This window comes from Hippoglossus stenolepis, chromosome 6 (genome assembly GCF_022539355.2).
Source record: "Hippoglossus stenolepis isolate QCI-W04-F060 chromosome 6, HSTE1.2, whole genome shotgun sequence".
Classification (NCBI taxonomy): Eukaryota; Metazoa; Chordata; class Actinopteri; order Pleuronectiformes; family Pleuronectidae; genus Hippoglossus; species Hippoglossus stenolepis.
Window position 1 is genome coordinate 2,247,001 of NC_061488.1, and position 24,622 is coordinate 2,271,622.

The 24,622-nt window shown below is 45.6% G+C and overlaps 2 protein-coding genes and 1 long non-coding RNA gene across 3 annotated transcripts in view; 1 reads left to right on the plus strand and 2 right to left on the minus strand.

The window, feature by feature from the left end:
• Positions 1–399: 399 nt before the first annotated feature.
• lima1a (LIM domain and actin binding 1a) lies at positions 400–18,885 on the plus strand. The gene is made up of 11 exons (XM_035159662.2): positions 400–469; positions 2,914–3,087; positions 3,966–4,011; positions 6,517–6,936; positions 14,018–14,063; positions 14,644–14,723; positions 16,086–16,151; positions 16,270–16,321; positions 16,559–16,623; positions 16,951–17,084; positions 17,230–18,885. Exons 2-11 carry the CDS (start codon positions 2,963–2,965, stop codon positions 18,257–18,259), a joined length of 2,064 nt encoding a protein of 687 aa, XP_035015553.1. The 5' UTR covers positions 400–469; positions 2,914–2,962; the 3' UTR covers positions 18,260–18,885.
• On the minus strand, positions 3,077–3,992 carry LOC118111235. Its single transcript, XR_004697062.1, has 3 exons — positions 3,890–3,992; positions 3,347–3,444; positions 3,077–3,248 (listed from the first exon to the last, which is right to left on the minus strand). It is a non-coding gene; the product is annotated as an uncharacterized LOC118111235 (long non-coding RNA).
• Positions 18,886–19,474: 589 nt separating the features above from the next.
• spryd3 (SPRY domain containing 3) overlaps positions 19,475–24,622 on the minus strand; it is a 50,700-nt gene continuing 45,552 nt past the window's right edge. Inside the window, exons 10-11 of the mRNA XM_035159316.2 lie at positions 24,210–24,367; positions 19,475–21,738 (exon numbers count right to left, since the gene is read on the minus strand). Of these exons, the coding sequence (XP_035015207.2) occupies positions 21,604–21,738; positions 24,210–24,367 (293 nt within the window). The 3' untranslated portion in view covers positions 19,475–21,603. The remainder of the gene's footprint in view (positions 21,739–24,209; positions 24,368–24,622) is intronic.

The window sequence follows — 24,622 nt, forward strand, 5'->3', positions numbered from 1 at the left end:
AGAGAGAAGATGACAACAAACAAAAAGAAAAGTATGATCTATGATTCTTTATTGCTGTTTTAATTGATGCCTCTTAAGTCCTTGTTCTTTAAAAAGAAAATCTATATACATAGATCGTTTCCTTGTATTGTTTGTTTATGTCTCAGCCAGTTCCTGTATGAATGTTCTAGTTTATGTTTTAATTGATGAGTAAGAAATTCAAAATGAGTGTGTCAGTGAAGCTGTCAGCCAATCAGAGCAGGGTTGTGTCGTCACAGAGGCGAGCCCAGCACTGCAGCTGATTGGCCAGGGGGAGGGGAGAGCACGTGCCTGCCAGGTGGAGGTGAATGCTGCCTCCTGATTGGATGTGAGTAGTTAAATAGGAGGCATGAGACCCCGCCCACTTCCCCGTCTGTATAAAAGCTCCGGTGGAACCAGATGAAGAGAAACAACCAGGAGAGAAACAAAGTTTAAAGATCATCATTCACAGGTAGGTGGACATTTCTGTTTCACTTTAAACTTTAACTTCACTTCAGCTGAAACAGGAAGTTTCTTCAATCTGCTTCTTCTTCTTCTTCTGTTGCTGGAACTTTTTCTTTCATACAAACACTTTAAAAGTTTAGCATCAGATTTTCCTGCTGCTTCGTTTGTGTCTGTTCCACCTGTAACAGAAACAGTTATTCATATCAGGGATTCATGGATTGACCCAAACATTTGATCGTGTCTCAAATGTGAGAAATCTGAATTGAAAACAGAACTTTTGGTCGATGAGATAAAAACGTATTTTGAAAAGTGGGATATTTTGGGATATCGTTCATTTTCACTTTCAGATTTGTAGATAATGTTAATAACCATTAGTTCAGACTGAGTCTGGTCAGTGGGAGTTTGTTCTCTCTACAGTTTTAATATTATAAGTATATATTGTAGGTGTTGTGATTTGGTGCTGTACAAATAAAGTGAATTAGCTTTGGACCAATCAGATGCTCTTTCATAATGTGAACGTCCAGTTATCACACAACAATCATCAATATGTGATTATCAGATTTTAATCAACATGTCAAACATTTGATGTTTTCAGCTTCTTACATCATATTAAAGTGTTTCTCAGTATGAAGATCTACTTCTTCACAGAGGGGAATGAAGTGTTCAGATCCTTAACTGCAGTAAACGTATTAATACTGCAGTACTTTATGATATTGTGACAAGTACATAACAAGTCCTGCATTTAAGAAAACATGAATAAGAGACAAACAAAAAGTCCTCTTTAATAAGATAATATATGAATTGATCTATTTAACGACCTTAACACTGAACTAATCTGTTCAGACAAAGTTAACATCTGAAAATGTTGTTTGTCAAATATCTGAAGATTTTTCTGTGAAGTGAAACAAAGAAAATCAGCAAAAAAAACCTCATGTGTGAAAAGTTCCAACCTGCAAATATTTCACGTGTTTGCTTGAAGAAACGACTCCGATGATTATTAGTGAAACGCAGTAAAAGGTGAATCACCGGTGACCGTCCACAACACAAAGACGAGTGTGGAAGTGAAGGAGCGAGTCACAGGGAGGCAGTAGTGTCTCACACTGGCCCACCTGCTGAGTAACGTGGAGTCTGTGTTCGATTCCCTGGAGGCTGCGTCGTCATCGGCCTCGTTCTTTAATTCACCTGAGGTGTGATGACACTTGTGCATCATCAGCTGACTGCTGCTGCGTGTGTGTGTGCAGGTGTGTGACCTCCAGACCTGAGGAGTTCAGGAGAGGCAGGTTGAGACGAGTTGTTTCCTCTGCTCGACCTTTAGCAGCATAAATACTGAGCCTGTCGGGACCAGTCGAGCTCAGAGGGACACGGTCTGGTCCTGATGAGGCCCGGTGTCATACCTGTCCTGACATGGGGACTGTGGGGAGGTCGAGGTTAAAAGGAATGACTGATAATACAATTCATAGAAGAATGACTGATGGAAAGGTTTTGAACACCAGAGGCTCTGAGCAGGAGTTTTATTATTTCTTATAAAAACTCTCCTGACGTCCTCGGCTGTTAAATTAGAAAAGATGAGGCACAGATGCATCAAATATTAAATAATACAGATGTTACCGACTCCAGCTCAACTTCATAAAATGACACTCTGATAAAAATCCATGTTGGGATGTAAAAGTGATCTGGGAAAGTTCCTCGTTGTGAAATATCAGAAATACGGGAAAACTGGTTTGTGTTCTGCTCGAGCGTTAAATCTTTGATTTTGTCTCCTTGGCAACGACATTTTTTTTTTAAAGTTGGTCTCAGATCGGATCACAAAACTGGAAAAATCCCTGATGTCTCAACGATTCTGATTTTTTTTTATCACATCAACACATGTTGGAAAATGAGTCATGGGAACGCGTCTGGTTTCATGTGGAGCTGAACTGGAAATAAAAAGTACATCAGATAACTAACGGTGATTCATCCTCAGTGTTTATTTCATCTTGTATTGATGATGGTAGCTGAGGCATGTTGATGTGACCATGAATAGTCAGAGCGAGGGATCAGGTTTTAGGACGTTTACAGAGAGTGGAAGTCGATGCAGGATGGCGTGTGTGTGTTGTAGGAGTGTGTGTTTGTGTGTTGTCTGCTGCTGGTCGCCCTCGGGCCTCAGTCGGAGCCCTGTCACATGAGAACAGATGGTCGATGGCGGCGTGACGTCCTCTATTGACTCTGACTCAGGCGGCGGCGCTGATGTGCAGTCGCTCAAATTGATTGATTTCTGGGAAAGGGTTTTGTACGGACATGAAAGAATGACTGGCACCTTTTTGATCTGAAACACGCTGAGGGTGACGTTCACTCGTCAGCGGGAGACGGGCGTCGTAAAAGTTTAACAGCTTCAGCAGCAGAGGAGAAGCTGAGGAGAGAGTTTGTCCTCAGGTTAGTTTTACTAATTCAGTCGTCCTCTGTCTGTCTCAGAGTCTTGTTTCTGGACGTCCGGCCGATCGATCACTCGCACACAGAAAACATGGCCTCCGTCGCCCCCTTCAGCCGCAGGCAGTGGGCGTCCCAGTCACTGAGGGTCACCGCCAAGGAGATGTCCATCGTCTCCGCCCGGGGCAAAACCAACGCCATCGCAGAGCGCTTCTCCAAGTAAGTCGCTCGTCACTTTAATAATTCAGCAGCAGCCACTCAGCAGATCAGCCTCTGTCTGTTTCCCTCATGTGGCGCCGCACCCCCTCTTCTGCTCTCCTGGTGAGAAACCAGGTCACGACGCTTCCTCTCCACTCGGCTGTTTTTCAGTTTCCTCTTTTCTGTAAAAAAATGTGACGATCACACCTTCAACCAGTCGTGTTGGTGTCGGTGTTTCTGGTTCACAGACTTTACTGAGTGGAACTGGGCTGAATCTCACCTTCACATATCAAGTTACTTCTTTCTGAACTGAGCAGGTGGGGGTTTGGATGTTTCCTCTGTAGTTCCTCTGTGTGACCACCAGAGGAGCCAGTGCTGCTGTGGATGATGAACACACATTTTAAAGGTTCAGTGTGTAGAATGTAGTGACACCTAGTGGTGAAGTCTCATGTTGCAGCTGACTACCCCTCACCATTTAGATGAAACACAAGTGAAAACATCACTGGGGTTATTTTATATTCAATTTCTGCCAATAGATCATTTTGACCTAAATATTAAACACTGAACCTTTTTTTAAATACATTTATATAGATTTATATTCCCTATTCACCTGCACTTTATCGTTTTATTCATTAATCGTTGTAGCTCATCGTGTGTGTGTGTGTGTGTGTGTGTGTGTGTGTGTGTGTGTGTGTGTGTGTGTGTGTGTGTGTGTGTGTGTGTGTGTGTGTGTGTGTGTGTGTGTGTGTGTGTGTGTGTGTGTGTGTGTGTGTGTGTGTGTGTGTGTGTGTGTGTGTGTGTGTGTGTGTGTGTGTGTGTGCACCAGATGCTCCTGATTCTTTGTCTGTGGTTATTTTGCGTCTGTCGTCTCATTCACTGTCCGTCCCACATGTCCTCAGGTATCAGATGGCAGCGGAGGAGGGAAATGCAGAGAAGAAGAAAACGGTGAGTGTCGGTATGAAAACACAGATTTACTGTGTTAGGATCTTTATTTGCAGTACTACATGTATTAATACTGCAGTAATCTAGTACAAGTCCTGTATTTAAGAATATGAGAGTGAGTTTCTCTCTCAAGCAAAATGTGCTGAATGCATCAAAAGTAAAATCAGGCAGAACTGAGTGTTTTTAAGGATGTGAAATGACTCCAGCTGCAATTTAGCTATTTTCATATCTTTAAAATGAAGTTTACAATTAGAAGCTTTAATTATGAGCTGATTATAAAACTGTGTTAATTGGTTTATAAGTGATGACATCACCTAAAGTTTCACTGACTTTCCAAGTTGATTATTCCGACATCACATGAACAAACTGTTTCACACCCGCTGATCCACACACTGACTTTATGTTAGAGACATTAACACACACACACACACACACACACACACACACACACACACACACACACACACAGCAGTGCACAGAGAGCTCTGGTGAAAGTAGACGAGGAACAATGGCATCTGCTGTCGTGTGGTAACAAGACTCCTCCGACCCACCTGATCTGTGTGGGGGTGGGGGGGGCGAAGACACACCCACCTACCCCAGGTTTTCTCACTACGACTCCTGTAGCACACACACACACACACACACACACACTTTTATGAAGCTTCTGGCCTCTGGCGTTTCCTGGCGGCCAAGACCCCGGTCGTCCTGAGCCGGTTGAACTGTGGCTGTTGAGACGGTCGAGGACACGAGGGACGGGACAGGATGGGGGGGGGGGACGTCCACGTTGTCCAGGCTCATTACACTTAGGCCTCTTCTCTGGCTCCGTGTCACAAACAGAATTCAGTTTAAATCTCGACATTCATGTACCAGGTCTGTTTCTCTAAGAACTTTACTGCACTTAGAGAAACTTTATACATAAAAACAAATGTGTATATAAATGTTTTTCATAACAGAAAATTCACATCATTCAGTTTACAGCTAAAAACACATTTCGCTGCCGTATCACTTTAATACGTTTTGTGCAGTAATATATTTTTTCGTAGAGCAGGAATGAGAAAGTACTCTGAGGCTTTTCTTTGGCTCCAGTTTCCTAAATAAACGTCTGATATCTGGGTCACGAAGGTTCATCACTTTCATTCCAGCTGCTTCGGTCTCTGAGGAAAGTTTCTCTTGCTCTGTTTGGGTTTCTCTCTCTCTCTCTTTTTACCTTTCACTCATTTCCTGTGTTTTCGCTCCTTCCCTCACTGACGGTGTCTGTTTCTGATTTTCTCTCCCGCCCCTCGTCCCCTTCACTCCCTCTGTTTCCTCCCCTCTCCGGGTTGTAGGGGGTGGGCTGCTGGCTTCTCTGATCACTTCTCAAGTCTCTCACATCTGGGACGGGTTGTAGCATTTCCAGCCGGTCAGTAGACACACACACACACACGGTCGCACAACGCTGACTGGACCGCCGGGTCGTCCTCCTCTCTCTCAGGTTTTCAACTCTCTACTTTGACAGTAAGAAACGTGTGTGCAGCTGTTTCCAGGTCTGTGGCCGACGAGCAGCTCTTTGTCTTTGGTGCAGTTGTTTCTCTTCACTGTCTTTTCTTCTGACTCTGCAGAACGTTTGAGTTGAGTTGAGTTTTAGTGGTTTCTTTTTAGCTTCAGTGGCCCGAGTCCAACTCTGATGAGGAAATGAAAAACCGCTTGAAAGAAGCGGAAACGTCTTGATGTCTCTGACTCTTTGTATCTGAGGTGTTGGTTTCTCTCGTCTCTGTTTGAATCCTCCTTCATCCAAACTCTTCCTCATGAGTCAGACCGTGTGAAGCTGTAGTTTCACTCCTCTTCATCGACTTTAATCCTTGTGACGGTTCGTTGAACATCTTTTGATTCAACAGATTTTTCTTTGTCTGTTTTTTAGCTACATGATCGATTTAGTTTATGTTGTGTGAAATAAACTAGACTAAATACTAATGGTCCTTGTGTTGTTGTGTTAAATGGATCGGTCCTTTGACTTTTTACAATCATTTAATGTTGACGTCCCTTTTTTTTTTTCAGTAAAATTTGAATAATCCAGATGACACTTGAGAATTTGCTGCTTTTCTCTGTTTTTATATTTGAATTCTCAGTAAAACACTTTGATGACATCACCTTGATGTTTAAGATTATTATAACAATGAATTAAAATGAGTAATTAACAAAGAATGATTCATAGTTGAGACCTTAAATCAGAAGATGGTTCATTTGCATTGGCTGATCTACAGTCAGTGTTTGGACAGTTGCACATTTTGTGTTTCTGCACATTTAATTATAAATAAATTAGAAACTGCACCAAAGTCTCAGCTTGAGTTTGAATCTAGTTAAATGTTTGAAGCCTCCTCAGGTGAGTTTATGAAACTTCCTGAGACGTGAGCTTTTTCAAGAGGAACCAATGAGCTTGAAGCTGAGACTCAAATGCAGAGTCACAGCAGCTTCATCTTGAAACCAAGACTCAGGATCTCTGTGTGACTAACAGCTGCTTGTTCTCCGCAGGCTGCAGAACCTCTGCCCTCAGCGTTACGCAGCGGGAATCTAAGTGTTTTAAAGAAACGCTGGGAACAGCAGCAGCCGTCGTCCTGTCACCGAGCCCAAACTCAGGAGGCCACACCCTGCGGCCCCGCCGACCCTCAGAACCCCATCAGCCAATCGACGGGCCCCAAAGCCTCACCCAGGTCACTGTTCAAGAGCCGCTCGGACACCTGGGGGAGCTCCGCTGTGCCACAGGAGCAGGACACGGAGCCACAGCCTGAGACCGGTGAGGATCAGCTGGACCTGACGGACATGGAGGCGCCGCCGAGCAGAACGACCGACGAGCTGGAGGCTGCGGCCGACGTGTCTGAGTGTGAGAAGCCCAGCGTCCCCCTCAACAGCCTGAAGAGGATGTTCGAGACGGGAGAGAAGCCGAGAGACGAGGTGAGTCCGTCTGTCTTCATCTGATCTGCATGAAGGCTCACGGGGGGGGGGGAAGTAACTAAGTACATTCACTCAATTACTTTAGTGGAGTACATGTTTGAGGTACTTGTACAAATTTGTATGTCCCTTACTCCACCACAATCCAGAAGGAACTTATTTATACTTTACTAATATAATTATGTTACATTACAGTAATTGCATACATTAATAATCTAATTACACAATATACTACACTCTAAAGATCAATGAGGTCATCTAGTACTTTTACTTTTGATATTTAAAGTAGATTTTGCAGATAATATCTTTATACTAACGTAACATCTGGAATCAAAGTGTTTTAAACCTTCATAGAGGATTTATTTATTCGACTGCATCAGTTTTGACTGTACCTAACAAACCGCACACTCGTTGTACACCACTAGTTTGGCTCTGGTTGTTGTGCGTTTGTCTTTTTGTTGTCATGTGCGTGTTTCTGCTGCTGTGACGTTGATGATCCGTCGAGTCTTTTGTTCCATCGCAAACTAAACGGGATCCTGATTCGTTTTAGTTTCAGAGGAGAAAAAAAAAGACGTCTGCTTGTTCTCAAAGAATCAGCGCTGTCATGCTTCAGTCACATGGTGCAACCGCACTATCCTTCATCTCATCACACACACACACACACACACACACACACACACACACACACACACACACACACACACACACACACACACACACACACTCAGCTGACTTGCATCTCCTCAGTGACCGGCTCGGCTTCACGCTCCCCGGGGCAGCGGATTGTTTGAGGACCAGAAGGTGGAGGCCCTTAACGTCCGGTCATGAATTTCCCTGGAGGCGTGTCAAATGTAAAGTGCTCGTACTCGAGGTGTGACTCGTTAACAACGGCCACGCTGTGCTTCCTGCACACAGAGCGTCCATTTACCACAGAGGGAACATTACGAGTCATTATGAGGCTTTAAACAGCTCAGGACACTGATGACTCACTGTGTAACTGACCCAGAATCTGCCTCCTAATCCATTCACCGCACATGTTCCGCTCTTTGTTTTGACTTATGCAATAACACTGTTGGAGTTTATGGAGTCGAACTTAAGAACTCACAGAAAAACAGGCTCTGCAGCCAGACAGCCTTTTCAAAATAAAACCATCTCTGTCCACACAAGCGTTTTGGCTTCGATCTACTAACACGCCTGGATCACATGACCTCTCGTACACTGGACACGTGTGTGCCGGTGTCACTAGGACAACATCTTGTCTCCTCCACATTCACACAGTTGTATAAATGTGAAGTACAGAAAGGAACTGACCCACAACTGGGTCAGTGACACATGTAGTTGATTCCCGGTGATGTTTTCTACTCTGGTGGTTGAGGCTGGTGGTTTTCTTCATGAAGGAGGTCATGTGATCCCAGTCTGACGAATCGGTGAAAGCTACGTCGTGAGTCATCGTTTCCAAACATCTCAGTTTCTGCTCGTTCATTCCTGGAACTCCTCTGTTCTACCGACTGTAAATCTCCAGAGTCGTGTGAAGCGGAGTTGATGCATTTCAAAACAGAAACTTATCCTGTTTTTAGACATGAACCTCGGAGGATGTCAGCAGAATAGCGTTCGGTCTTTCTGCTGAGTTTTCCTGAACGACACAGAATGTGGTGACGGGCGGAGCCGCGGGATGAATTCACTCGGCCGTGGAGATCACGTGTTTTTGTTTAAAGCAAATCGACCCTGGCGTCGAATGATGTCACCACAAACTCTCTTGAGATCTCCGTCAGCGTTCTGCGTGTGTGACTCTGCGTTTTCATTTTTGCGTCCGTCCCGTGATGGAAACGTCATCCACACGCCCACATCTCCGTCTCCTGCTGAGTTCGCTCATCAGCTCCTCTGGATGTTCTGCAGACGTTCCACCAGGAGGCTGCAGGAAACACCCGGACGTTTCTGTTGTCGCATGCAGCTCCTCTCTGGAGCTCGGTGCAGGTCTGAACGTGTTTTTTATAAAGATTCTCGTCCTCGGGAACAGTTCACACAGAAGATAAATCAGGCGTTGGCTGCTCGGATTCTTCTCGTCAGCAAGTTTAGTTGTTTCATGAGATTTATTGAGAAGAAGAGAAACTGAGCTTATCCTTTTTTAAACGTCAGATGGTTTTTGTTGAGATTCCACGAGAATCCAAAGTCAACACAGGATCGGCTCCTGGCAGAGAAACGTGGTGGAGACATTAGAAAGTGGATTTTCCAGCCCCAGCCCCCCCCCCCCTCAGCACTGACTTCCTAATGTGAGCGTTTTAAAGACTGAGATCAAGCAGCGCTCCGGGAGTTTGGGGGATTTTTTTTTCCTGACGCGTCGCATAGTTTTCTTACTGAAGGAGGAATTGTTTGGGGAGTTGAACAGTAGAATCCGATCCGTACGGTTCCTCTGACTCACAAGAGGCTCCAGTGTGGAGCTGCTCCTCTTTGTTGAGCTGCACTTCACAGGATGATGTAATGGTGCAGGCTCATGACTGCAGACAGCTGATCTGACCATCTCCCCTGAGGCCCCCCCCCCCTCCTCATAAATCATCCCTGTGCTCCACTTTCTGCTCCCCTCCTCCTCCCCCTCCTCCTCCTCCCACGCACGGTCAAATACCTCCACCTCCACTTTGGCCTTTTTCTTCAGGGCTCAGTGTTCAGCCACTTGTTCCACTTTGTCTCAACAACTTTCAGACGGTTGAGTTTTCTACAGGCGTCTAAACGAGGAAGAACATTTCAATCCCCCATTTTATTTGTAAAGCCGATGTTCACAAATCACACAATCTGTCTCGTGGGGATTAACAAAGTGCAACATCCTCTGTTCTCGACCCACAAGACGAGTGAGAAGAAACGATGATACAAACAAACCTCAGAGAGTCGGTGAGGAAGTGAAGCTGAGCTCAGTTGTATCAATGTTTAAAGGTTTTATTGAAAAGAAAATGTCTGACGGAGATGAAGGAGCAGTAATGAGAGTCTGGTCAGTTATAGTACGTGAGAAGTTATATTGTCTTTTTAATCCAGTTGCAATAGTTTGAGTGATTTACTGAACTCGTGTTATTTTGTTAAACAACCGACAATTTTTAAACCAAAGACCACAACTTTTCAAAATAAAAGCTCTGCAGTTCAGCTGGACACGCGCAACAAAACAAACCTTGTGCTTTTACTTTGAAGAACCTTCTTATAAATTAGAAACATATTAAACTGCCTCATGAAGACACCCCCAGCTAAGATGGAAATGATGCCACGCCCACTCTGAGGGGAAAATGTGCATCACCAGACACAATGAAATTAATGGACCTCCCCCCCACCCACACACACTCAGCTCAGCCCCTCCTCTCCCTCTGCCCCCTCTTACAGCACCAGCTGCTCCACCACCCACTGTCCCCGATGACTCCACCCCCTCCCCTGTACGCCTGCCGCTGTGTGCCGCTGATTTAACTCACCCATCTGTAACACCCCCTTGTCGTCCCCACCTTCATTCAGCCACACCCCCTTTGAACAGCTCCCGGAACACCTGCTCCCCACTGAACCCCTCTCCAGAGACCCTGGTCCACCCCCGGTCTCCCCGGTCTCCCCCCTCGCCGTGAGTCAGACCCTCTCAGTCTGAGTCTCTCTCTCCTCTGGAGCTCGTCTCCTCAGTTTCTCTGCGTCTCCTCGTCTCATTTTCTGGCTTTAACTTCACGAGAGGTAACTATGACGTTTTCATTCATGTTTGACTTCCTGTCTCTGTCTCTGTCTCTGCAGCTGGAGGACGACGCAGCTGCAAAGACTCAGAAATGAAAAACGGCTTCTCAAAGAACTTTATCATTTTATACTGATGGTCTGTGTCGCTCCAGTTTAACAGTTTAATATTTCTAGTAACTCTGTGGATGCCTTCGTCTTCTGTCTTTGTTTTGGGGGGGGGGTAGGGTCTTTGTGTGTGTGAGAGGTGTGGTGTGTGTGTGGGGTGGGGGTGTGTGTGGGTGGGGTCACGAGGGGAAGTCAATCTGTCAGTCTGAGCGGGAGCTTTAACAGTATCAGGATTAGCAGCAGACTCTTTGTCTCGTGCCGCTGATCCAACGTCCTGAGACCGACGGTTTGTTTACATCCCACTGACCGCTCTATCCCTCTGCCCCCCCCCCGCCATCCACCTACATGCAAACCAGTCTCAGACCCCCCCCACACACACCCCACCTACCTAATCCACCCTCAGGGACAGATCCCTTTATTATAATGACTGTTTCCTTTGTTGTGATTGTGTCTGTTCTTCAGAATCAGGCTCCATCCTCACTTCTGTGTTTTCCTTTGAAAACACATGAGCTCAGTTTCAGAGAAGCTGAAACAGACGTTTATAAACTGGTCCCGTTTGATTCTGGACGAGCAGAAACTGAGATGTTTGGAAACGATGACTCAGACTCGGGCTGCTTGCTGATTGGTCTTTAAGGTCACGACGTGTCCTCGTGATTCTGACCCTGTCGTCTTTGCTAACAGCTGCACACGCACACGCCCAGTGCACGAGGGGGGGGGTCACGTGTTTTCAGGCGTGTTAGTGGACGGAGATCGTTTTGGTTTGAAAAGTCAAAATGAGACGAAGATACTGAACCGAACTTAAAGCGACACGATGCAAGATCCGCTCTCGGCTTTTACACAGGCTCCCCCTGCAGGTGGGAGGTGTAATTCACTGTGTTTGTCGCCAAGCTGACGGAGAAGAAACCAGAAAACATCAGAACCCATATGAATGTGTGTGTGTGTGTGTGTGTGTGTGTGTGTGTGTGTGTGTGTGTGTGTGTGTGTGTGTGTGTGTGTGTGTGTGTGTGTGTGTGTGTGTGTGTGTGTGTGTGTGTGTGTGTGTGTGTGTGTGTGTGTGTGTGTGTGTGTGTGTGTGTGTGTGTGTGTGTGTGTGTGTGTGTGTGTGTGTGTGTGTGTGTGTGTGTGTGTCATGTACTGAGGTACCTCTTCCTACTAACAGCAAACCTCTGCTGTAAAGCCTGAAAGGTGCTTTGTCCCTTTGTCCTCAGGTTCATGACACGTTGTGGAGTCAGGCTGCAGATTGTTCGACTCCTTTCTGCTTGTGGGGAAAGTGAAAGTTACACATGTTTACTTTAAAAGGAGATAACAAGGCGGGGGGGGGGGGAGTTTACCATCATCGTACTGTTACTTGGAAACTTGCGATGAACAGAATTGGGAAATAGCTGAACCCTGAGTCACTGATGAGCAGGAACTTGTCTGAACGTTGTGAAACAGCTGCTGTGTTTTCTGTTGTGAAATCTTCCTTCACCTGCTGACGCCTGCGGGGGGGGCAGCGACCTCCACCTGGCACCGAACCTGCAGCAGAGACCAGATGACGTCATTCTATTTCCAGTTGCGTCTTCTTGTAGATTGAGTCTTTAATCGTGTTCTGGCGTCACAGGAAGTCGAGTCGGTCGCATTTCTCGCCGACTGAAGAACGAGTAGAAGCGTCGGTTGTGTAACGGTGGAACGACGTGTGCTGGACGCAGGCATCGACCTGACGGCGTGGGCGTGACGGCTCCAGGAGAGTTTAGACTTGTCAGCAGATCAACAGACGATAACACAAACATGAGATCATTTAAGATCCTGCAGCTCTGAACACGCTCCTGCGTTAGATTCCGAACTCTCTTCCTCACGTTGTTGATTGTAGATGCATTTGAAACGAGGCTCTGCAGCGAGTCATGGACGTCCTGCAGCCGAGGGGCTTGTATCCTCTGATCTGGGATCTTCACCTGGTCTCGTTGACCTTTTGTTAAAGCCAGTGCATCATTTTCATTCCTCAGGAGATCGTCTGTTAGATTCCTCCCATGGTCTCAGGTTCCATCTTCACTCATTATTCAGTTTAAGATCCTCACTGCGTCACATCCCTGCTCCATCAGGCTGCTTCGTGTCCAGCAGGTCGACTCCATCCGTCCTCTGACGGTGTAAAGAGACGCGTCTACAGACCTGTGGCGTCGGAGGTTGTGTGATGTCCTCACTACGTCTTTAAAGGGATTCTGTGGAGTCATTTAAAAACCAGTTTAGATATTCATTTGAAGTTCTGGTCTTAACGTCTAATATTCGGTCTTTAGCTCAGTTTTTTGTCTACCGACTTGTGAGGGAAATATCTGACTCTTGTCTCTCTCTCGCTCTCTGTCTCTCTCTCTGTCTCTCTCTCGCTCTCTGTCTGTCTCTCTGTCTCGGTCTCTCTCTCGCTCTCTCTCTGTCTCTGTCTCTCTCTGTCTCTCTCTCTGTCTCTGTCTCTGTCTCGCTCTGTCTCTCTGTCTCGGTCTCTCTCTGTCTCTGTCTCTGTCTCGCTCTCTCTCTGTCTCTGTCTCTGTCTGCCCTGTCTCTCTCTCTCTCTTCGTGCTGACTTCAGCCTTCAAATCCAAACGAGCTGAACAGACGTGTACCGTTTTTCTGTGGATTCATCACTTTCGTGTTCCAGCTCTTTCTCTTCATACTTTTCACTGTTTGTCATTTTAGTTTGTGTCTGTGTGAAAAGTTCAATACAAACAAACTTTAGTTTCTATCTTAATAATAATAATCAGTTCAAACAGACATTTAAGTATCATCTAGTTTTCCGTGCACGTCTCATATCGGCTCCCCTCGTGTTCTGTTATCTGAGGCCTCGTGTTTTCTTTTTGGTTCTTTGGTTTCTGATGAACTGAATCTCGTCTGAATCCAGAAATCTCCGAACGATCGTGGTTAAATTATGTTTTCATATTAAATTAATAGAATTTACGAAAAACAACAACAGTGACGTGATCTGTTTGTTTTGTGGCCGACTGTGAACAGACGGAGTGAGTGTCTCAGACTCCGTCTCCCTGAGCCCATAAGGGGATTAAAGTGGTTTGGACTGGACACACACACACACACACACACACACACACACACACACACACACACACACACACACACACACACACACACACCTTGTTCATCCATCTGCACTTTGATCATCCTGATGGACACGAGTTCTTCTCGTCTGTTTGCTCCACTGACTGAAACATGTGAGAATGTGTCTGTTGTTTAAAAACAGCTTCACATGACACGAGGCTGTTTTTCACTTTGACTTGTGTCGTCGTCGTTGACCTTGTTGTTGTTGTTGCAGGAGTCCAGGGAACAGACGGGCGATAACATGGAGCAGATACTAGGAGGTACAGTGGACGTGTTTTTATGTTTCATCACATGTTAGAGATCTGGAGGATGTGAATATATGAATTCAACCATCCTTCAAAATGTTCTTCTGTTTCAAAGCTTCTCTAATCAATGTGTTGTATCTTTTAAACTCTGACTCCTCAGCTCCACTGAGCGTTTTAGCATCTTTAATAATAGTATAATTGTTGATTTGTGTCAGATCTGGATCCTGCAGCTCTTGATATGTTCGTTGTAAGATTTTTATTTTTAACTTAAACTTGCTTTAAGGGTTTCTTATTGGCCACTGGGAGGCAGCACAACAAACTGTAAACACAACACTGACGTATTATCACCTTCAACAATATTATTTATTTAAAGTTGTGTTCCAGGTCACATGACGTATTAAAGTCCTTTTAGCTCAGTTTGTCTAAGTCCGACTCGTTAGCTGCTAAACAAGTGAGCTTGAAAAACTTTCTGAAGACATAAACAGTTTCCTCATCTCGACCCTGAGAACAAGGTTTAATTCATGCGACTCTTCAGCATCATTTGACTTGATTTGAACTGTGTGTGTCTGTGTGTGTCTGTGTGTTGTCGGAGCAGATGGAAGTCTCGCTGACTCCACTCCTCTCCGGGACAGGATGGCCCTCTACCAAGCTGCCATCTCCAAGCAGGACGTCACCGTGAGTCACTTTCTCATCACATGTTACCCTGACGTCAGGAAGTGAAGTGGGGATGAAAAGCTCGGACTGGGTTCGGACTGGGAGTGTTGGGGGTCACGGTCTTCAACCCAGAGGTCAGCTCGGTGCCTCCAGTCTCACCTGCAGGGTGGAAACCTGACGAGGACCCGACGGGTTCAGACTCAAGTTTAGAAAGTCGAGTTTGTTCACGTCAGCCGGACATTCAGGCGTCGGTGTCATTAAACCATCGACCTGAAGTCTGTAGTTGTGTATATGTGTATATATATATATATATATATATATATATATATATAGATATATATATATATATATATATATATATATATATATATATATATATATATATATATATATATATACTATATATCTATATATATATATATATATCTATATATATCTATATATACTATATATATCTATATATATATATATATATATATATACTATATAGATATATATAGATATATAGATATATAGATATATATATAAACCCTATTCACACAGCTGCTGTTTGACTCTGAAGTCACGCTCAGAGTGTGAAGCAACAGAAAAGAGAATAGAAAGTTACAATCTGAATGGACAGGGGACATTGTCTCTCTTCTTTCTGACTACAGTGTTGATAAGAGACTTGTTCTACGTCCCTGACTCGGCTGATTGTTTCAGAGCCTGTGAAACTCTGTCCTCTTTGGTTTTCAGCCACTGGAACAGACAGAAGACAACATTAAACGTTCTGAGATGCAGCTTTGACAAAGTGAATCTCTTCTAAACCAGAGTGACGAGGCTGAACACTGATCTCCTGACAGTTAACAGTCTGGCAGCTGAGTTCTGAACAGTCTGTAGTTGCTCAGTAGATTTTTAATTCAGTTGCAGTAATCCAGACAGGATGAGATGAAGGTGTCTGAAATGTTCTGTGTTTTTAAAAGTGAAGAGCGATCACTTGCTTGTCGTGGTCGGTGCTTTAAACCACGAGGTCACAGGGCAGTTTTATTTAGAGCATGATGTTTCACAGAAACCTCAGCTATAAACGATGCTATCGAGTTGCATCATGGGAATTGTAGGATCCAGATATTATTCCAACTTGTTTACCTAGCGGGGACTAAAGGTCTGGATCAGATTTGTCCGGCTCCTCTCTGAAGCGTTCAAGGTGACTGTCGTCAAATCCAATCAACCAAACTGACTTTGCAGCCAAGACGCAGCTCATGTGAGCGTCGTCAGCAGAGACAGAGACTGAGACAGAGACCGAGGCCACCGGCAGCTCGGTCCGATCTGAAGTCTGAACGAGGTCGTGTACGAGGAGCGTTGAAATATCTTTGTCCCTGAACATCGTCTTTGTTTGTGTCTCAGAGCGAACAGCTGGACGGTTTCTGTGGGAAGCAGAAGGAGAACGTCCCTCCGTGCTCTCTGGACCTGGTGAGGAGACAAATCCTGTTCACATGATTTATCATAAATATCTTAGACACGGTGAATGTGAAGTCGTGTCGAGAACAAATCAACAGGATGAATGTTTTCTTCTCTTCTCTTGTTGCAGAGTCCAGAGTCCGAAGCAAACGGCAGAAGAGTTTTAACTGCAGAAAGCAACGGTGATTAACTTTATAACTTTAAGAGCTCATCAGAAACCTTTGTCCACATGTTTATATTCTTAAAGTACATATTATAATTATTTTAAAAGAGCAGGAATCACATTTATTTCTTTATCTTTAATTTCTTTATCTCAGGATTCTCTCTATCTATTCTACTGTTATTAAAGATGAGGACAGCTCCCTCTTGTGTTCAGAACATGTCGGTGCCTCCTCTCATCCTGCTCTCTGTCCCCTCAGGTTCTGGTCCCGGCGCCCCGGTGTCGTCCAATCAGAAGGACTCGTCTCAGCCCAAGACTCCCAGAGTAAGTCCCCCGACGGAACGAGGAGAAAGTTTCCTCCTTCACCTCCTGTGAGAAGAACTGAGTGAGAGTCACAGCTTCAACTGTCACAACCAGTTGAAGAGTGAAGCTGAACTGAGATCAGTTAAAAAGACTCAGAAGTTATTAAAAACCAGAGTTTATCTCCAATATTCAGCAGGAAACTTTAAAACGTGAAGGATTCTAAACAGTTTGGTGGATTTGTTACAGCAGCATGTGGCTGCAGGGGGCGCTGTCGCTCAGTAACAGTCGCATGTTGCAGCTTTAACGTGCACGTTTCGTGTCGGTGACAGATTTTGGTTTCGTGTGCAGAACTTCCGGCTGCCGGTGAGGGAGACCTGCGTGTCCTGTCTGAAGACGGTGTATCCTCTGGAGAGGCTGGTGGCCAATCAGCACGTTTACCACAGCTCCTGCTTCCGCTGCTCGCACTGCAACACCCAGCTCAGGTGAGGGGGAGGAGCCAAATATAACACCCAACCAATCAATGCACTCATTTACTCAGCAGCGCCGCTTCCAGGGTCAAACTGACATTACAGTAAAACCCTCGGTAGGTTTTCTGGACGTATCACTAACTGCTTCGTTCTCTCCTAGTCTGGCGAACTACGCCTCCCTGCACAACAACGTGTACTGCAAGCCGCACTTCTGCCAGCTCTTCAAGGCCAAGGGCAACTACGACGAGGGCTTCGGCCACCGGCCCCACAAAGAGCTGTGGGAGAGCAAAGACGACGCCGGTGAGTCTCCGCCGCCGAACAGCCTGAAGATCCAGAGCTCGGCCCCGGCCTCGGACCTGGACAGCCCCAGCGTGGAGGACTCCCCGCTGGCGAAGGTCAACGTCCTGATGGCCACGATGGAGGCGCTGGGTCAGGGGTCGGCAGAGAAGGCCGACAGACCCACCGAGGGGCGCCGACTCAAGATCTCCTGGCCGCCACGCACCGAGCCGGAGGAGGGCGGAGCCACCACAGAGGGGGGGTCTGCTGGTAAACCCATCAGAGCCAAGTGGCCCCCGGAGGACGACTCCCCCTCCTCACCCACCGAAGAGGCCAGGGAGACGTCCTGCCTGCTCAACAGCTCCTCCCTGAAGGAGCGCAGCCTCCCCTTCACGCTGGCCAACAGTCCTGACTCCAGGAAGCAGAGTTCACCTCCTCCTCCTGAGGAGCTCAGCCCTGAACCCTCCGGCATGGAGCTGCAGCTCGGAGACGGCCAGTCGTCCCACAGCCAAACGCCCACTGACGACAACTGCGTCGACATTCACACCAGCTCAGGGGAGGAGGAGCAGGAGGAGCAGGAGGGAGAGATGAAGAGCGAAGAAGTGGCGGAGCATCATGTCGTCCAGGAGGAGGAAGAGGAGGACGCTCTGGGAGGACGAGCTGAGCAACAGGAGGAAGACGAGGTAGATAAGATGGAGGAGGAGGAGGAAGATGGAGGCGTGTTGGAGGAGATGCCGACAGAGCAGGTCTCGTCTCCTGAGGTGGAGGTGGAGGCCAGCAAGGCGTCCCAGGACGTGGGGTTCTGGGACAGCGAGGAGGTGGATGATAAAGAGGAGGAGGAGGCGCTGACGGTGGAGGAGATGATCAAACGTAACCGTTTCTACGAGGAGGAAGAGGAGGAAGAGGATGTGTGAGGCCAACACGTCGACTTTCAGGACTTTTTCAGACGACTTCTTCTTCTCTTCCTCTTCTTCCTCCTCTTCCTCTTCTCGCTGCAGTTTCCAGTACGATCTCTTTACTCTTCTGTATTTGTGCCTCTTTAAACATTTCAGCTCATAGTTTTTACTGTTGCTTCGGCATGACTAGTTTTTTAAGTGAAATATTTAAAACTACATGTTATGAATATTTTTAGAACAGAAAAAGTTGTGACACGTTGATTATGCATTTTAACTTTGTGTACGTACCTGTTGTAATAATTGTGTTTTCTGGGGATGCCTCTCGATCTGTTACACCAGCTACGTGGTCTTATTACGCCAAGAAGTGGGAAACTCACTCGTCACTTAGGAGCAAAGTTAAAGGTGAAACTCCGAAGCTGCTCAGCCCGAAAAACAAACAAACATTTCCTGTTTTTATTAACGACGGGTTTTCAGTGGAAAATAAATCTGTCACTTTCTTTTCAGTTGCCATGGGAAAAAAAAAAAATACAGTCATCTTGTTTTGTTTCGCATTTTGACGACGTGTATCTGAATCACGATCTTTTTAAAATCAGGGACCAAATATCCTAAACTTCTACTGTTCAAATAAATTGTTATTTACTAAACCTGTTGAGTTTGTGTCAAATATGTTTGTACAGATTCTTGTTAACGAGCTTGTTTTTACGATTCCACGTCGTGTAGTTTAATTCCGTCTCGAGCTGATTTGATTCGTCCATATTTTGTTTCCTTCAAAGTTTTTGAAGCTTTCACAAAATCTGGAATTTATAGCAACCACTTATTTGAGTTATTTTATTCCATCAGGAAGAAGCTCGAGGCGTCACATCACTCGTGGTGATTGTCTATTGATTTAAAAATGTAAAGAAAAGCTAAATTTGTGATTAAAAAAACTACATGAACTTATTACAAAATATGACAAACACAAAGAAATGTGATTTTCACAAATGATGATAAACATCAGGTCATACTTTTACTTTGAGATTCTTAATGTCATGTGAAATCTGGTGCAGCTTGACTGAGACTAACGGACAAAGAGTTTAAGAACCACAAGAATTTCAAAATCAACTTAATTACTGAGACTAGACAATAACTGGTTTTAAACTAAAACATCTGTAAAATATAAACCAGATTTATGAATCAACTTCCGAACCTTTTTAAATGGATTGAGAAAGTTAGAAACAAGTGGACACAGCGTTGTTACTTCACTGAACCTTTATTGATGATCAAACATGAAGTGAACAAGGCCGTTATAGTGCAATGTCAACAAGGCCAGAGATTATTATTATTATTATTACAGGACTGAGGAGGCTAAGAGATGCTACAAAGATTTTTAACCAGATTTTGCTCTAATTTGGTTGAAACGTCATTTCTTTTGTAAACTGAGATTCTGAGTAAACTTAAATACGAGTGACTTTAATACCCTGAACGTCGATGTGGAGGAAACGTCCACATCAGTGTCACATTAATATCTTTGCACTGTCTAGCTTCAGTTTTACAGTTCAGACGTGTACACGAGTCTCTATCCAGCCCTGCAGGACAACAACACACTGATTTACACAATTCTTACACATTTCACCGATGGCTCGAAATCAAACGCACAACAGCTAAAAACAAACGTACAATCTCCAGCAGATTTGTGATTCAACAGTTAAACCCTGTGTCGTGATTATACAGCATGTTAGTGTTACTGTCTGAAGGATCCTCGTTGGTCTACATGCAAAACGAAACCACTACAAGAACCTGCTGTGTGCCCCCAGAGGAACGTGTGATTAAACTACACAGAAACAGACACACACAGATAACCGTGAGAGACTTGATGAAGGTTTTGGTTAACCCATTCAGCTGATACATTAAAATCGTTCCCTTTAATCAAACACAAGACAAGAGACAATCTTTTAACTTACCAGCCAAACACGACATTATTCTAACTTTACAGGTGAAACGGGGAGAAAATGGAAAAAGAGTAAAACCGTCTACGTGTCAAAGCAACAGTGACAGTATGATCCAGTTCAACAGCTCGGACTCTGGTGAAGGTCGATTAGACTTTCAGGGTCGTGAGTTGATAACCGAGGAAACTTCTGTCCTGAGGGAACTGATCACGAGCGTTTGGTCCTGAACGTCAAGTGTGATCGACCCAAACTCGTCCTGAGATCGGAGGCGTTTTATTCTTTTAAAATAGTAACTTCCTTCTTCATAGCAGCACAATGATTCACTCTCTCTCCTTCATGCCAACACACACACACACACACACATCTGGAAACTCTGACAGGATAAAAACATTATTTGTGAGATCTGATCAAACGACTTCACAGGAGACGCATCCAGGACATTACATGTTTTAAAGGTGCGAATGGACGAACGCTCACCACTTGTGTTCAGATCCCTCAGGACAGATACCGGGGGGGGGGGGGTCCTGATATGGCTCTGATGCATTGGACTGTATCATACTGGAAGTTGTCTGTTATCTTGTCCACCCACTGTTTTGCACGTCTCCCCACCGTCCACGTCACATAGTCAAAGTGCAAAAATCAAAACACGCTCCCTGAACCTTTGACGTAGAAGATAAATTTAAATGCGTATTTTGCAGATTCCTTGTAGAAAATATTCCTGATGTGTTCGTTTGATCGTTTCCAACACGAGACTAGAAAAATACTCACAAATCTATTGATCCGCTCTTAGGAAACGTCTGATCGGACGCTGCTCAGGAGCAGAATCTCATGTTTGGTTTGTGATATAAGATGAAACGGATCCAGAGCAGCAGCTCCCTGATCGCTCACCGGGGGGCAGCGTCACCCAGAGAGAGGAGAGGGGCCAGGCTGAGGGAGGGAGGGAGGGAGGGAGGCTCTGTCACCTGAAACATAAAGTGCCAACGAGCTCTGACTCGGCACAACTGTTGGCCTCGCTCTGCTTTGCTTTGGGGTCGTGACAAGCTAAACAGAAGACGTGAGCCAGCCCTCAGGAGCAGGATGGAACAGCTCAGTGTTTCAGAGACGAGCTTCATGCAGGACGAGGTGAGAGGACGACAGCAGAGCAGGTTGCATAGAATCAACAGTTCAACGTCTGTCAGGAGTCGCCTGCTCCTGGACTCACGGTCACCCGGGATCTCTGCTACTACACAACCAGGAGGGGGCCCCGGTTGTGCTCCTGCTTATGATTGTGTGTTTCTTATATAAATAAAAGCCGGGGGGGGGAGCGACGTGCATGTGTGCAGCTGATCTGCGTGTGTTCTGGTGAGTGTTAGCAGCATGCTAGGCTACCGGGGGGTGAGCTCTACAGCGCAGCCAGCTGTTTGCAGGGCGTCACGAGTCCGAGTCCCGACCCTGAGCTCAGCCGCTGAGAGGATGCAGATCCACCTTCACCTTCTCGCCGCTGCTCAGCATCCCCACGGTGGGATAGAGGCCACCAGGGGGAACCAGCATCTCCCTCCGGCCCATCAGCTTCCCGTTCCTTGTGAAGAACACCTGCGGGACCACAGGGGGCGACAGCGAGTTAAGATAAACAAACACAAAGCTCTGGGTGAAGGTAAATCCTCGGATGGAGCGATGGAGGAATTAGTCAAGAGAAGAGAAGTCTTACGTAACGATTCTTAAACAAACTCCATGTGAGAGGACTCGGTGCTCCGCCTGTAACCAGGAATCATGTGCAGTTCGGATATTGTTAAGTAAATAGGCGACAGTGTAACGTCTGTCTTCTCGTGGGGGTAAAAAGTCAATGTTTGCACAACGTGTCTCTGCTAAATCAGCGAGTGATCAAACATCATCCAGCTGTTCTCAAAAGAACATCAACAAGCTTTTCGATGCTAATGCGAGGGCTTCTCTCCAAGTCCGAGAACAAACACTGACACACGAAACACAACAAGACAAGTTCTGTGAAGTGTGTGTCTTCAATTAATCAGGCTGAGTCACACATCAAACAGCCAGTGTGCCACCCACTGCACCGCTGCTCAGTGACTGGAGAAGGTATGTGACTGGTTTCATAGGTAAGAACAACACACACACACGACACACACACACGCACACACACACACACACACACACACACACACGCACGTGCAGCCGTGCCCATAGTGGCCTGTGTGATGTTGTGGAGCGTTGCACTGTGGGTAAATGTGTCCTGCTGGATAAATATTGACAAATCCCTGGATTACAGTTCAGCCTCTTCCTTCTCACCCACTTGGGTTTCAGCACCGTGTTGTTGCACCAGCGCTGTGAAACCCCGCCGGCCTGCGAGCGTACGATTCTCAGCAGCTTCGAATCGAGAACAATTAAAAAAACGCACGGTGTTTGATTCCCAGCTGCCAGGTGTCGCTCGGTGAAAACAAGACGGAGTGGCGACGTCGTTAAGAGGAAATTGTTGCCGTCAGGAGGAGGAGAAAAACCTGCAGAGCTTCTCAAAACAAACGCCCTCTGAAGAAAATCCCGGAAACTAAAGTCCCCGCTCTGCGAAAGGTTTCGTCCGCCAACCAGAGCAGTTTATTAAGTTCAGCCGGGCGCAGCTGACAGAGACAGGAAGTGACGCATCATCTCCGCTGCGGAGGTCACGTGGTTTTCTTGGCAACACACGGACACAGTCGTCGGCTCGTATCACCTCAAACTTGACTCATTCATCTGCGTCTGCTACGTGTTTTCAACAGGAGATTTGTGTGTTTTTGTTGTTGTTTTCATTTTTGCATCTGTCGCTCGCTGAACTTCCTCTGGTGGAAGTATCTGCGAAGTTCTGTGCATGTCTCAAAGCGGCTGATTCTTCTACACAAAATTATTGAGACATCTACTGTGATTCTGTATTTCATTAAGAGCCTCGTGCTCGAACCGTCACCGGCCAATACATCTACAGTTGTGCAGATTTCCTCTTCTTCACTCGTCGTGGACAGGAACCATCTCCAGCGCCAGTGGAGATGGTTCCAGTGAGGTGCAGGGAGATTGGGCGTATGTGTGGTATATTTAGATTCCCAGTAATGGGTCCCACAGGAGCCATGTTACAGCAGAATATGAAAGTATTCATTATGATGCAAGTCTCTGGGGCTCCTGCTTTTACAAGTCATGTAAAATAATTGCTGTAATCCTGCTGAGTGCTGCTCCACAGGTAGAGCTGCCAAAAGAAAGATTTAATATATGTTAAAGGTACCCAGTGGAGTTTTTGAACACCAGTGAAGCCATAATGTTTTTACAGGTGGAGCTCTGTTTGGTTGTTCTCGTGCACGCACACACGAGCACATGCGTGAAAACACACATGTAAAGATATTCCACTGATCTACAGATGGCGGTAATGCACCAAAATATGGAGCCAAGATTCAGTGTGTGTAGAGAGAGTTGTATATCTACCTCAATTAATGTGAGTTTATCAGATTTGTAATTATGTAAAATGTATAATGAGATTTGAAGATGAATCTGTGAATGTGTAGATAAACATCTAGAGAGGAGGCTGAGACGAGCCGCCCTCTCTCCCTCGTTTCTCCGCCATGTTGCGTTCTGTCAACGCCATGAGCGCAATGCATGATGGTATTTATTGAGGGACACGAGGGATCCACTACACAGGGTAGAAAGAATTTCAATAAACATTTGGAAAACACTACAAAGTAAGAGATTTCAGACACAGCCCAAGTTTCCGTTTCTGGTTTTGTCGGCTGAATTCACACTATTCCACAGAATGAATGTTTAGAAACTCCTCCTGCAGTTCCATAATATCTTAACTCCTGATGTTTAACTGCTGTTTATTCTCTATTTGCTGAATTTACTGTGTAAAATGTTGCCACATATCTGTCGTCACGTCTGTAGCTCGACAACAATGACATGAACTCAGTGGAACCTCCCAGGAAATCACACATTAGGTTAAAGCTCAAGACGTGAGAACCACCGTCACCTCCACAATAAGAGTCAATACTGTAACATTCATTGAACTGGATGAAATATAGGTAACAGTCAGTATTCCTCACCGTGACCTTCCTTCCCTCCTGTCCCTGCTCTACCTCCTCCCCGTCTTCTTCTTCCTCCTCCTCCTCCTCCTCCTCCTCTTCTTCGTTGAGGTACAGGACGTTCTGGACGCCTGCAGGACCCGGACGGACCTCCGGCCGATCCCAGTCGTCCATGTCACCTGAGGACAATAAAGCGCGTTAAAGAAAAGGCATTCATACAAAAGCAGAGCACAGGTTAAGTAACTGATTAAATACCAGGTTATAGTTTGGAGCTAAGACATTTTTCATTAATGCCTTTAAACATATGTGTAAAAAAAGTGTAAAACATGTAAAACCTTGCACTGTATAAATGTAGTGGAGGAGAAAGTACAGATATATGTAGCAGAGTAATAGTGAAAAGTACCTGAGATTAAGTACAAATACATGAAAAATGG